Consider the following 15,170-nt stretch of genomic DNA (forward strand, 5'->3'; position numbering starts at 1 on the left):
TATCTATTGTACATTTTTTCCACCTTGCAAAGCACTGAGTTGCTAATGTTTTGGATATTTCTTTAGATTCACTTTGCTGGTTTTTGAAATTGTATAATTTGTTTCAATCAGTCATTTCTATTAAAAATGTGAGCTATATATCTTTCATAAGGCTTTAAAGACAGGTTAATTTTACTACAAAGAGACACTTATTGTTTTAAGATTTTTTAATTTGCATTATCTTGTAGTTCTCTGGATATTTAATAAGTACAAAAAGCAAGTCTTATTTTCCTCTTTCCCCTGAAAGTGTTGCATTGAAGTGTTGAAGGCTTGCAGGGGCAGTGGCCATGAGCATGTGACTCTGTGCTGCCCTCTCTCTGTTGTGGTTGGAACTGCTAACTCATCACAGTACTTTCCCCTTTGGCCAGACAGTTTTAGAATCCTTCTCACACTATTGATAGCCATTACCAATAAGTCAGAAGGGTTGGAACAGATGGCATGCTCTTTGGCATCCCTGATCCATTAAAGTCAAGTCAAAAGGCCCTTCATATTAAATATTTCCTAAAGAAATATATGGAAAAGGACAAAAAGCATGGAAAATAGGAAAAAGAGAAGGAATGGAACAGAGAAGAAGGGGCTAAGGATAGAAGCTGAATGGGACCAACTGATGATTGAGTTGTGTGTCATCAGGTAAGTGTGCTTACATTCTATGACTTGATCGAAGTTCAAATATCTATTTATTATAATGTATAGGAGCACCAATAAAAGAATAACCCAATAGATATATTCTTTAAACCATGTTTACCATTCAAGCAAGAGAATGCAATAAAATAGACAAGTAAATGCAGTTTTAATTTCTTTACCATTTGCTCTGTTTGTTGAATGTCTTTTGCTGTGGTTTTCACTGAAGAGTTGGACAAGTCACACATGGAGCAAAGGAGATCCAAGTAGGTCCTCGCCTGCTCTTGCAAAGCTCTGAAGTGTTTGACCTGCAAAAAGGCAACTGTCAGAGTGGAACAGACTTGTACACTCTTAGGGAACAAATATTTGGATCACTGCTAATGTTTAATTGACATTTCCAAAATAATCTTGCTATACTCAGTGTCTTCACTATAGCCATGATATGTGTTAGGGACTCACAGGAGAGAATTCAAACACATTGATGGTTCTATTTGTCTACCATCTGCTTCTCATTGTAATTAGAGATGTTTGCATGGTATAGGAAAGGGGGAAAGCCAGACACCATTTTAATCTATCCAGGTTCTCTGCAGGAGCAGAGGTCAGGTAGGAGGGTAGGGCCCAAGTAACAGAGGCCCTTCCAGGGGAGTTGACCATACATCCCAGTTTTCTGGATTTATGCCTCTAGTCCAGAGACATGGTTCTTAACCTCAGAACTATTGACATTTGAGGTCAATTGCCTCGTCAATGCTACGTCCTGTACATTGCAAGATGTTCAACAGAATTCTTGGCCTTTGCCAAATATAGGTCAGTAGTACCCCCACTATTCCCAGTGATTGCCACCGAAAATGTGTCCAGTCATTGGTAAATGTCCCCTGGGAACAAAGTCACCACTTCCCCGAAAGTCATAAACCACTGTTCTAGTTCCACTGGATTAAGAAAAGAGGACTTTTTATTATTTAAAAAGTTCCTTTTTGGAAAACAAATTATATGACCTGTCTATTCTTAGGACATGAGGTGACAGTGGTGGCTGAGGTGGTGGGAGTGTCTCTTGGTCACTCCATAAATAGGGTTAAGGAAGGAAAGCAATACTGACAGCAGGTTGTATGGTAAAAGGTCTGCCTATAGAAACACGAGACAATTTTGTCAAAGATGTCAATAATGGGGCATAATTTTTTAATTCTATTTCTGTCTTTTCCTTTGCACACCAAGGATTCCCTGAACAGACCATTCTCATGGAGATAAAACAAAGATCCATTTCCTACTAAGTCAGAAGTAGCACCTTTTTAAGTTCAATGTATAAATGAACTGTATTTCACTTCCAAGTGCTATCCTCAGTCACTAACCAGTGTGCAAAAGCACATCATGCACCTATGACCCAGGGACAGTTAGATATTCCCAGCAACATTTGCAAATGAGAAGAGTATAAGATATCAGAATTTTATTTTTGTCAATATATTTAATTTAAAGGAATACTGGTTTATTTGGGGATTTATATACTTGGCCTAATTGCAAAAACACTGGACATAGAATATGAATTATCAGTGCAGAAATAGTTACAAAGGAATTTTGCTAAAATCAACTTCAAAGGCACATCTGATAGTACTTTTTCCCATCCCTGCAATTCACATTTTATGCCTTATAAAATCACGTGGCACTCCAAATGAAATCAAGTCATTGTGTTATTCCTTGTGGTCACGTGGAGCATGTTATTACTTTGTGGAGTGTTTCGCACAGAAGAGGTACTGGGGATACAAAAATACATCTTGGGACCACGGCCATTGTGATGCCACTAGTCAAAGGCTGAGGGCCAGGCTGCCTCTGCTTGAAGTCTTGAGCAGCGGCAATCTCCAGTCACCTCCATACACTAGCCAGTGAACTACTAAGAGCCTGCTCAGTTTTTCATGAACACAGTAGCTGTCAAGGAAAATACTAATTTTAACAGAACAAAGACTGCACCACAGAAAACAAAACAAAACAATCCCTTCTTTGCCTTCAGTGCATCTGAGATGCAGATGTGTCTCTACCACCTCTTTCCTTCCCTGGCTGCTTTCAAGGGAGGGGCAGAGCATTTAGAGAAACTGTGAGCAGGGATGGTGTACCACAGGGCCTCATTATCTGGAAGGATCAGAATCTGCCTGGGGTTGTAACTTATGCTGGAAAATATAGTAAATCATATCCTGTTCTAGCCAAAGATCACTAGGATTAATATTTATTTCTACCCCTTTTATTTCTATTTGGTTAACAAAGGAGAAAGATTAAGCTTTGTTCTGGATTGTTCTGAATAAAAATACATTGGTAACAAAGAGCCACAAGACAAGGAAGGACTCAAGAAAACTCTCTGACTAGTGAAAAATAAGAATATTGTCCTTAATTCACTCTCCTTGACTCAAAGAAAGACATGTTTCATTTACTCAGATACCACTTTTTATAAAAAGTATAATATGTGAATTTATGTGAATATTTCATGACTTAAATATCATAAATCATTTAAGCCAGAAAGAATACTTTGGGTATGAAATTGGTAGACTGTCCTCTGTGGGGACTAAATGAATAAATGTATTACATTAATCTCAGTTAGTGGTAAGAAAATTAAATGATTTAATACCATTAATTCATAACTGGAAGCAATAAGGTTTATAACAAAATTCTTCTACAATATACTCCCATAAGGTTAATGCTGCATAGAAAAGCTGCTTAGTAAAAACCTTTTAAAAATGTTTCTGCCATATTCTGATGAATTCTTAGCAGTACAATTTTAAGCTTGCAGTATGTTCTTTTCACATGATGATAATTAACATTCCATTCATTCTTTATTCAGTAATCATTTACTAAGCACCTTGTTTATGTGGGAAAAAAATCCCGTGGGAGAAGCTTGCATTGATTTTTCCATTTACATTCATTTTTGATATGACATTTGAATTTCATGAAAACTTTCAGAAATATGTGCAAAGTTGGTCCTTTGTGTGGGAGGGTGTCATATCCACAGATCCAACCAACTCCAAATCAAAAACTACTGGAAAAACCCAACTATGTACTGAACATGTACAGTTGTGGTTGGAACATGTACAGGCTTGTCATTGATCCCAAACAATAGCATGTAACAACTGTTTACAAAGCATTTACATTGCCTTAGGTATTATAAGTAATCTAGAGATGAAGTGAAGTGGATAGGAGGCTGTTAGTAAGTGATACGCAAAGACTACACCATTTGACATAAGGGATTTGAACAACTGAGATTTTTATATCCTGAAATCAACCTTCTGCAGAAACTGAGAAATGACTGTACTTGTAATCATTGCTCTACATAGAAGGAAACTGAGGCTCAGAGAAAGTGACTTAGATGTAGTCACCACACAGATTGTTTTGGAGTTGTTCTTTGGTTGCAGAACCCATATCCCTTCTGTGCTGCCAGGTCCACACATCAGCATTATATCCATCTTCCCGGCTGGAACATAAACTCAACTAGAGTCAACATCACACCTTATCTAGACTTCTATAATCCTTGGCGCCAGCACAGTTTGTTACATAAAAGCACTTAATCTATTTTGATTGAATGTCTGAATGACTCATAAGAATAACAAACTTCCAGGAGTCTACTACCTGCTTAACGGCTTCGGTCCTGCTAAGAGGTGGCTGCGGGCTGGGTTTTAAGTCTGGCTGGACTGCAGAAAGCCAGGCCTGGCACTGCTGCAGAGTGTCCTGCCGGCTGACGTGCTTCTGAAGTTCATGTTCCAAACTCCCGTACACCTGAAATAGAACAAGTCATGTGGGGGTATGAGAGCTGCTTTCTGTAGCCTAACACCATTGGCATTAAATGATGTTCATGAATCAGGTTTCATTTTCTCCCTGGGACTCCTGACACCATACACATCTCCTGAAGAGAGCTGTATGTTCCAAAATGTTTCAAAATACAATGGACACCCCCAAGTTTGTCGTTTCTCAAACCATAAATCACAATGTAATGTGTTAATTAGGGGAAGACATGAGCAGTGTTCATGTAAGTGTCCAAATGTGTTAGAATGCACACAGTCACTGAAGTAAACTGTCATAAACACAAGTCAGAGGTTTCTTCAGCTTTGCCCCCTGTGTACAGCTATTATTCTTTTTATTTAAGCTAAGAACTAAAAGCAAAAATAAAACACCATCCTAAGAAAAAATAACCAATATTTCTCATCATGTGAGGCTTCTGGCATAGGGGTAGGATCAAACTGGAACAAATTATAACACAGGAGAGGAGGTAGTTTGATGCCTTCAATTCATCTTAGAAGCTATGTTCCAGAACCACGATAATCCAGAATCATTCATGCCTTCCTACTACATGTAATTAATTAATTCACAACCATTTAACCAGTTTTCACTTTATTCAAAAAAGACATTGGGAAATAATTATGTACCTCCTTGAGATCAAGATGAAATAAATCTATGATGTTTTCTGAGGAAACTATTCTATTAAAAGACAAAAAGAAAATAGAATATGAACTTAGACTGGCATTTCTTTCATTTTTGATACAATGGAACTAATAACTGATTGCCATTTTTCCTCTGTCATTAGTTAAATCCATCATTTTCATCTGACACTGAGTCTTACCCTTATTTCTACTTATTCTAAACAGAAATTAAAAGGACAGGTGTTATGTGCTCTATCATTTTGCAAACTTCAATTATGGAGTACAGATCTGACTATGTTCTTAGAGCTTTATCAGCTTTTTTTGCATTGAAAAAAATATGTCTGTCTTTCCAACATTTACTAGTGTTTTTTGATAACTTAAGTTGAACCCTAATGCAAAAAAAATCAAAAAAGAAGAAGAAGAAGAAGAAGAAGAAGAAGAAGAAGAAGAAGAAGAAGAAGGAAGAAAGAAAGAAAGAAAGACAGACAGACCGACCACTGCTATAAAGTCAGGGCTCAAGTCCCTGCAGAATGAGTGAGTAAATGAACTCACCAGAAAGTTTCCACATACCATCCTCTGACTTTTTTCTTCTCTCTCCTTTTCCCACTGTATCATCATTTGCAATTATCCTCTTTTGCTCTTAACTTTTTGAAAATGATTACTTCAAGTCTCAGAAGTCAATATCACTAGGACCTTTTTTTATACATATCATGATGAACACAGATCATCTTCCCTATCATTCTGTCTCACTAGTTCTTACTGGCTAGCCCAGTAGCAAAAGCATTTGGAAGGCCTTAGAAAACTTAAAAAAAAATCTTTGTCATATCATTTTAAATTGCTTAAATAATAGAAAGCAATTTATTTATTATACTAAATTTTTATTAAAGAACAATTCTTAATCATCTTAGACTTATTTCTATAACATTGAATATTGTGCTTTAGTGAAAATACACCCATTAAAAGTATAACTCAAAACTGATACTCCCTTTGTCAATTTCTAAACTAATACATAAGAATATTAGAGTATTAGAGCAGGACCCAGACTGCGCAGAATCACAAAAAATGATTGCAAAAATTATGAAATACATAATTCTAGTGTTACGGAATAAATTGCAAGTTAGAAGAAAGTTTTGATGTATGCAAGTAAAAAAATCAAGAGAACTTTTAAGAAGTTTTTCATAATTATTGTAATAAAGAGATTGTATAAAACTGAATGTCTGAAATTCGCCACTTAGTAATACTGATCAAATGTATGATGTAAATTTTCACACAGATATTATGAAACCTGTTCTCTAATTTCCTGTCTGGCAACACACCAAAACTTTCCCAAGGACTGGGGCTTCTATTCTATTTGTGAAAACCACTAGGCTGCACATCCTTTCTCCCTTATTTGTCACTGTCATAGAACGTTCTGTGGTGCTCACCCTCTGGGCTGTGCTGCAGATTGCCGAGTAGCTATCCCTTGTGCCCTGCAGGTGAGCACGCACATTCTGTTTCAGCTTTGCTTGTAGATGGTCTGCACATTGGCTGATCAAAGTGTCGCCTTTAATTTTAAGGTTGTCTAAACGTTCTTCGAAACCAGCAATTTCTTCCATCATTGCCTGCAAAAAACAAAAAAAACCCCATAAAACTCAAAAAGAATTTTAGTAGTAGTTCGAAACAACCTGTTCATCAAAAGAAAGTTTAAGGTAACTACTTTCATCATGTAATAAACTTTTTGAAAGAGTTTTGCAATTTATCTTGGTTACATATTAACAAATTATAGAAAAAGCACATGCATTTCTGCAGGGATACTTTCATAGGGAATGAAGAAGTAATTTAAAGACTAGAATGTGTTCATGGGTGGTCCCAGAGAGATCTGTTCCACAGTACTGTTAATAGATAATGGGATGGCCATCCATTTGTCAAATCTACCAATTATAATTCTTGTAATTTTTATCTAAAACAAACTAATTATTATTTAATCTAAATTTTTTGGTACTGGGGATTAAACCAAGAACCTCATATATATAGGCATGTGCCCCACCACTGAGCTGCATCCTCAGCCCTTATTTAATGCAATTTATTTAATAATGTAATATCTTTAATATTTATTAATAAATTTATATAGTATCTAATTTACATCTAATAATGTTTATATTAATAGAATAGCCCTTATACTTACAATTTATTGAGCACCTCTTATAGCCCCAGAATTATTTATAAGCCCCAGTAAATGCGTATTGTCATTGTTACACAGATGGGGAGACTGATGCACAGAGACTTCATATGACACACTCAAGGTTACACAGCAGTCACTGTCAGAGTCCCTAGCTTCAGACAAAGCTCTCTTGGATTCTACCTCACACCATCATACTCCCACATATTCTCTAGTGAGTGTTCTCACAGATCATTTGGGGATGGTGAGTCAACTTTTTAAAATCCAATTTTAATTTCCTTATTGCTACAAAATGCTAATGACAAGTGACACACTCCAACACAGGATTGCCTGGTTTGATACATCAATATGCCCAAGGGGAACTCCAGTGGTTCCTCAGCAGTGCTGGGTCCGCCATTTTTTCCAACAGTGTTAGGTCAGTAGATTGCACACACCTGACTGAAAAGAAGCAAGTTGGGACAGAGCTACTACTTTATAAGGCTGCTGAAGGGATAGACCATCTACAAGGTTGGACCTCTTCAGTGCCTAACAGCATGTATTATGTACAGTAATTATTTTTCTATTCATATTTGTTAAATAAAACCTCTACCTCTAACAGGGATGCTAAAGCCCAGAGAGGTTAACTGGCTTTCCTAGAGCATACCACCAGATATTGACTACATCATGGCTAAATCAGATCACCATTAAGATCACCAATAATTTATTCCATAAAATTGTGATCATATGCCATAGGGTACATGTTATTACCAAAACGCATATTAATGAAGATAAGACTATCTCACTTCAGTGTTGTACTTTGTGGTTCACAAAATGCTTTCATGAGCATCATGTCTTATGACTATTCCAACAATTATGATATAAGCTAGAAACATCAATGCCTTTTCAACAATCTGTTCAGAAGTTGAATGCCAGGATTGAATTTTTTTTGATTCACCCGAGTATCCAGTTCAATTGTCCTCAATAGTCAGACTCAGACTTCATTCTTTAGGTGCAGTTATTATAATCCAGTGCTATACCTGTTTGTTCATGTGTGCACGTGTGCATACATAAACACACACACACACACACACACACACACAGGACAGTTAAGTGCCCTGTGGTCAGCTCTTCAGACAACAGGTGTACCTTGTGGTGGGCCAGTTGCTGGGTAATCATCTCCAGGCTCCTGGCCTCCAGAAGATCAGTTGCCACCAACCTGCCAGACATCTGCAGCAGCCACTTTTCTACCTCTTGGAGCTCACTGTTGTAGTCTTCATGGTCTTTGACTTTCGCCTCCAGACTGAGTACATGCTCCTGTAAAACCAGGTGCCCATTGGAGATGACTTTCAAGAGAAAACCCACTCAAAACTTATCTGCATTTCAAAAACCCCAGGGCAATTCATAGGGTTGGCAGAGTTACTTATATCAGAAAACTAGGACTAGGAATGGGGCTGGGGATGTAGCTCAATGATGGAATGCATGTTTAACACCTGAAAGGCCCTGGGTTTCATTCCCTGCTCCAAAACAGTAAATAAATGAGTAAAAAGAAAGCTATCAGGGATGGAAAAAATTAATAAGACATTATGCAATTTAAATGCAGCTGATAAAAATACTTACCCATACTAGTTCTTAAAGCTATCTAACAGAGAAGGAGACGCTAGGGATCACATTTTGGCAATTATACATTCTTATTGAATCTGATCTCCCCTTACCTTTCCCATGCTGCAGAGGTCCTGGTAATCACCTTGAAGTTTATCTATTTTGTCCTTTAAAGTAACATCATGTACCAGTTCCAGAAGAGCTTCACCTTTCTCTCTCACCGACTTGACTGATGGTTCATGGGACAGCACCATTTGGTGTAGGGACTTGAACAAGTAAGAAAGAAAAACCAGAGTCAGCTCACGTACCTTCGGAACACTTGACATGACCCACCTCACAGAAAGACCTGATGTACACATTATAAATCAGGAAGTCTAAATCACCAAGGAGGGTGTGGCTCATCAGGGATAACACAGGGCTACACAGAGGGAGAGCAGGACCTCAGACAGCCCTTCAAATGTGGAGAAGAGATTATGGAAAAGAATTAAGTTTGGCTGAATTTAATATATTTTCTATTTTTCCTACTTCATTCCTTTCAGCAGAGAAAGAAGAAAACAAAAAAGAAAGCAAAACATACAACAGAGTGAGACGTACTATCTTTTGATTTTGAGGTCATGAAGTCTGTTCCAGCATAGTTTAGATGTGGCATTAGGGAAATGGATTCCAGCCTTGACCATGCTGAGACGGGTTGAAAGTGCTATTTAAACATTTCAAGGATTTGGTGTGGGGATGGGGGAGGAGCAAGGGCTGTGGTAATTATGTGGCATCTTCCAAGAGAAGCGCTAGGCTTGATGGTGAGGTCGCCATAGAAATAGACATATTGGTTGGAGATGTTTGCATAAGCTTCCAAAGCTTGGCAGGAAGCTAACACTCTGTAATTCTTACAGACCATCACTAACTCATTCAGGCCTTCAAAAACACAAACTATTTACAGACAAGCTTTGCCAATTGCTCAAAAATTTGAGCAGATGAAATGTCTGCACCTATATCATATATTTTTTTTCAAAATTTTCTAAGGTGTTTAGCTACAGTTGGTTAGGTAGAACTTATTCTTTTCAGATATGATATCTCATTTTCAATTTACAGGCCAGCTTCAAGGCCTTCAATACCAAAGGATGAGTGACAGCCTTCATAGGGGACAGGTAAAATTTATAAGTACAGGGTCCTGATGACAGCAGATTTATCTGGAGGATCCCTATACCTGGGTCATGCTATCAGGTATAGGGATCCTCCAGATAATTCTCCATATATTGATTGTCACAATCAAAAAACTGATAGTTCAAACTTTTGGATATCAGATTCCTGAATGGAAAAAATAGCTCCAAGGCAAGGTATTTAGTTAAATAAACTCACTTACTACAACGACATCACTGGCCACTAGTGGAACAGAGCCATCAGGGAAGCTATCAGCACCATCAGGGAGATGCACATCTGGAGTCACCTCCCTCCCATGGGGACCCACAAGCCCTCCACCACATCTGCCAGTGGCAGCCAGGCACTACCTTGTATTTGGATAGCTGAGCTTTTTTCTCATATAGTTCCATTTTGGGCTCCTGAGGAACACGTAGGACTTCCTGGTATTCTGCGGTCCACCGGACCAGGGCTTTACATTTATCTGAGAATTCCTTTGCTAAGTGAAGACCTTTCTCCAGGGTCATGTGCTCTTTCCGAACAGTGCTGGTCAGTTCCTTCAATTGCTCCACGTGGTCATGGATCTCTCTTCTTAATATCTCTGCGTCACCATTCTCCAGATACTTAGCAGCCCTCTCACCTTTCTCTCTGGCTGATTTTAGCAAACTGTGGCCTTTCTCCATGTCTTTTAACAAAACCTGCAAAAGTCAGTGAATAGAAAGCAGATACAGGTAGTCTAGTTTCTTTCCTCTTAAAGAAAAGGCTTTTAAGTCCCATTTTTTGTTCTTCTATATCCTCTTAAAATAAATTTCTGAGGTCTGAGCTGTCAGGAATCAGAAACTCTCTTTTCATTACTTTAATAGAGTTTATTATTATTATTATTTCTAAATCAAAGACTTAAAAAAAAACCAAACTTGTGGTGCCCTTATTCTCAGCAATCTCCATAGAGGTCTGAACTCTTTGTTAAGGCAAAAAACCATAACAAATCATAAATTTGAGATAGATGTTTTTCTCTCTTAATAGTCAAGTGACAAACTGGAATTTAGTTTAAGACATTGTGGGCAGCTGTGTATATGTCATTTAGATACATGACACATCACAAATAATTGAAAGCCAGCTTTTAGTTTAAAGAGTGTTTAACCTTGGAGTTTTGAATGAAATGCAGAATCAGGATCATTAAATGTGTGGTCAGGATGAACACACGTTTCCATTATCTACAAAGAGGAATGGGACAGCAGGTGACAGGAAGAAGGTAAATCAGAGACAAACCTGAAGAATGTGTGCCTACCTCCAAGGTCTTCAACTTCTTCCCCATCATGGCTTTATCTACTTTATCAATTTTAGTCGCCACATTCTTGAAGTTTTTATGAGTAGAGCCATACCAATCGGAATAGGAACTGAAAGAGAATTCTGATTCCTCCAAACTCTGGATTTCTTCTTCCAGGAAGTTTATTTGTTCCTAGGAAAGAAAAGAGAAATTGGAGCCACACATGAAAGACCTGGGCCAGGGCCCCTGAGGATTGATGTGCATCTTACTGGATGGAGGCTGATGAGCGGAAGACCGGCTGGCGCCTCGTTGAGTGGCCGACAATGCACTCACCAGGACTTGGAGGAGCAGAGCCTGGTATCGGGAGGTCAGCTGTGTGGCCTGGCAGCCCATCCTGCTGTTCACATGGCTCTCGTCCAGGATCTCCTGTGCTCTGGCGCCCACTTCCTCCACCTCATCTCTGTGCCCCGCCACTTCATCGTGCCACTTCTGAAACGACAAAGAATCAGAGGGAGAGACTCACCCCCAGCCTTTGTTGACTAAGACAAAACCTATGAATATCTTCTTGATAAAGCATGATTTCAGCATGTGTTTAGAATATATTGCAAGATATAATTTTGAGAACATGTTTTATATAATCTTAGTGAAAAATTTGTCTTGCAACAAGATGATAAAAACTGTATGCATGCTTCTGAGTTTGGGTACTTTTCTGCATGTATTATACTTCAGTTCAAAAACCTTTTTTACCCTCTTCTTAAGACATTTTTATTACTGAATTTTAGTCATATGTAATATTGGGGGTTCATTTAGACATAATCATATGTGTATGGAATATTATTTGCTCCAATTTACTCCCAGTGCTTCCTCTTACCTTCCTCTTTTCTTTCCCCACCATGTTCCCCTTACTCTACTCTGTTGGTCTTCCTTCTATTAATTTGTAGCTTTTTAAAATTGGTGCTATATATGTCTGCATAAGGGTGAAATTCACTGTGGAGTATTCATATATGTACATAGCATAATTTGACCAATTTTATTCCACAGATTTTCCCTTTTCCCATCCTTTTCTCCTCTTCCTCTCTCCCTTTTTTTCTATTCCACTGATCTCCCTTCTATTTTCATGGGATCTCCTAGCTCCTTTTTACCTCTTATTTTTCTCTAGCTTCTGCATATGAAGAAGGCACTCAACCCCTGACTTTCTAAGTTGGGCTCCTTTCACTTTGCATGATCTTCTCGGGCTCCACTCATTTACTGGCAATGCCATAATTTCATTTTTCCTTATGGCTTAAGAAAACTCCATTGTGCATACATAATGCATTTTCTTTATCCATTCATCTGTTGATGAGCACCTGGACTGGTTCCATAATTTGGCTATTCTGAATTGTGCTGCTATAAACATTGGTATGCTTGTTTCACTATAGTGTGCTGATTTTAGTTCTTCAGGATAAATACCAAGGAGTAGGATAGCTGGGTCATATGATGGTTCCATTTCTAGTCTTTTGAGGAATCTCCATACTAGTTAAAATACTTTTTAAAAAGTGAAGTGGTATATAAGTTTTATGTCATCTGTTGCATCTACATTGGTTATAAAAATGGTGAATCATGAAAAAAATCCCATGGTATATGCATTATTTTAGATGTGAGCATGGAAATAGCATAAAAATTAGAATAAGACTAATTTTAAAGTATGAATATACCACATAAGAGCAATCTCACATTAGAACCAAAAACTTAAATGATTATCATGCTATCATTTATGTATTTTTGCAAAGCAAGGTAAAAATGCATGGGAAGAAAATACAAAATATTTCCATTAAACTATATCCTACCAAAGACTAATCTGCAAAATAATTACTGGAAGAAGAATGGTCCACTTATTTTAAATTTCTAGGCAAGCAGAAATTAATTTTGTGACATCTAAGCCGTGGACAAGCAGCTGCTAAATATCATAATGAAACCAAATATGCAAGATTTAACAAGGATGAGACATTTCCACAAGTCCCACCTTCAACTGATGTAACTGTAATTCCTTGGTGGCTCGGTTAGACTGACGTCCGGTCCTGAGACTCACTTTCTCCTCCATTTTTTTTAGCCATTCATCAACTTGCTGGAACTTCTGCTCCATCAGCCTCAGCTTGTTCACTACGTTGTTGAACTGCATCCGGGTCTCAGACAGTCTGTGCTGGTAAGCCTGCCAGTCCTGCCGGAGCGACTCGAGCGCCCGGTCCTCTGCCTGGGGGATGCCTGATGGGATCACGTCCTCTCTGGTGTGCAGCACTGAATTAAGCAGTGCCTGTCCCTCTGCACAGTGCACTTGCAGTTCCTGAGGACCAAAGGTATGGCTGTCACTCCTCATATCTCACGTTTGTGGGGGGTCAACCTGTGTCATCTCACCCAAGCCAACTGGACCAGCTTGAACCTCATGCCAAAAATAAATGATTTCATTCCAGGCTATAAAAACTGTGCACCAAACACTGAATATTGTTTCCCAAGTTTGGAAAAAGATTCTGAAATTTTTCTAATTAAAATTATCAACATATAAACTCCCTCCCCCCATTTTTCCAATCACCAGTTTCTGAATAAATACTTGAAATATGGGATGTGAGAGAATTTATCTAACTGCATGATGATTTGTACTATATTTGACTTTCCAGTTCACAGGCAAAACCACTCATGATTAAAGGACTATTGTTCAAAAGAATAACCTACTTTCATTATGACTCATAATCAGCTTAGAGTGCCTGAGGCCTGGTACTGTGACATTAAGTGAGCTCAGTGTTATACTTGTGGCTGAGAAAGGAACAATGGGTCCCCTTTTTGCTAAGGAGGGATCCTTGCCAGAGCTATACCCTAGGGAATGTTGTGGTCAAGAAAAGTTGGGTCTGGAGGCACACAAATCTGGGAGGTTGACTCAATACACCTTCCCACCAGGTGTTCCAGGTACAAATATATTTCCTTCGCTCAGGCATAAGCCCCCAATTACCAAAGAGCATAAGCTCTAAGACTTCATTCATACTGAACTTGTAGCATAGCATAAACTCTTTAAGAAAGAAAAAAAAAATCTTGTATCTTTAAAGATGTTGGCAAAACAAGATGAAATATATTTATTTCTAGTCACACAAAAATTTAATCCATATTATCTCTTGATATGATCATCTAAAGTAAAAGGAATTAAGTCAAATGTCTCCAAGAATGTTCAAGGTACCAACATATTTTGTAAACATATAGTATTATGAAAGAAGTACTTACTATTACATAGAACCATTTGAATTTGCTGTATCTGATCATTTTTACAGAAATATAGCAATCTCAAATGTTTCCAACTAATAAAACATTTTTCTTCAGATATAAAGTCACTCCTAGAATGATGTAATGTGACTGTGTAGGTACACAGAAAAAGAACAACAATCTATATGGGAAAACTGTCATCCAAATGACCACAAATACAGTAATTGTGTTCCAAAATTCTTAGACTATGTCCAAGGTAGTTTTTTGTAATCTTTTTTCCTAATTCAAGGTCAGTGGATTTTTTATAAAAAGGGCCTGGCAGTAAGAATTTTAGGCTCTATGGGCCTTTTGGTCTATGCCACAACTGCTTTGCCAGTGCACCAGTTTTACAGCCGCAGATAGCACATGAAGGAAGGTGGTGGTGGGGTTCTAGAAACACTCTACTTAAAACACAGACCTTAGAGCCAGGAGCTGGAGTGAACTGATCACTGCCCTGGTTTATTAAATATTCCTAGTATATCACCCTTCCTGTATATGATAAGATAGTTTAATCTATTAAACAAATCATCATTCTCCAAGGCAAATTCTTATATTTCCAATATCTCAAGTATTTATGCTGACAAGAAAACAGTTTGGTACTTAGATATAGATAAATGTTCTATGACTCAAATTAGGGCTTTGGTTCACATAAAGTAACTCCTGCTTATGGGCCATGTTGCTGGCGGATCCCTGCACCACTGCAGGAGGACAGCAGGATCCTGAA

The 15,170-nt window shown here is 38.0% G+C and overlaps 1 protein-coding gene across 3 annotated transcripts in view; it reads right to left on the reverse strand.

Annotated features, from left to right (window-relative positions):
- Positions 1–15,170, reverse strand: part of SYNE1 (spectrin repeat containing nuclear envelope protein 1) — a gene marked incomplete at its 5' end in the record, with an annotated part of 432,633 nt that overhangs the window by 180,892 nt on the left and 236,571 nt on the right. For all 3 annotated transcript variants that reach the window (XM_081295717.1, XM_081295719.1, XM_081295718.1), the window contains 9 exons: positions 843–968; positions 4,261–4,407; positions 6,473–6,649; positions 8,332–8,499; positions 8,898–9,050; positions 10,287–10,613; positions 11,204–11,374; positions 11,516–11,671; positions 13,185–13,502. In XM_081295717.1, coding sequence (XP_081151843.1) covers positions 843–968; positions 4,261–4,407; positions 6,473–6,649; positions 8,332–8,499; positions 8,898–9,050; positions 10,287–10,613; positions 11,204–11,374; positions 11,516–11,671; positions 13,185–13,502 — 1,743 coding nt within the window. The remainder of the gene's footprint in view (positions 1–842; positions 969–4,260; positions 4,408–6,472; positions 6,650–8,331; positions 8,500–8,897; positions 9,051–10,286; positions 10,614–11,203; positions 11,375–11,515; positions 11,672–13,184; positions 13,503–15,170) is intronic.

This window comes from Spermophilus citellus (genome assembly GCF_964194105.1).
Source record: "Spermophilus citellus genome assembly, chromosome: 5".
Classification (NCBI taxonomy): domain Eukaryota; kingdom Metazoa; phylum Chordata; class Mammalia; order Rodentia; family Sciuridae; genus Spermophilus; species Spermophilus citellus.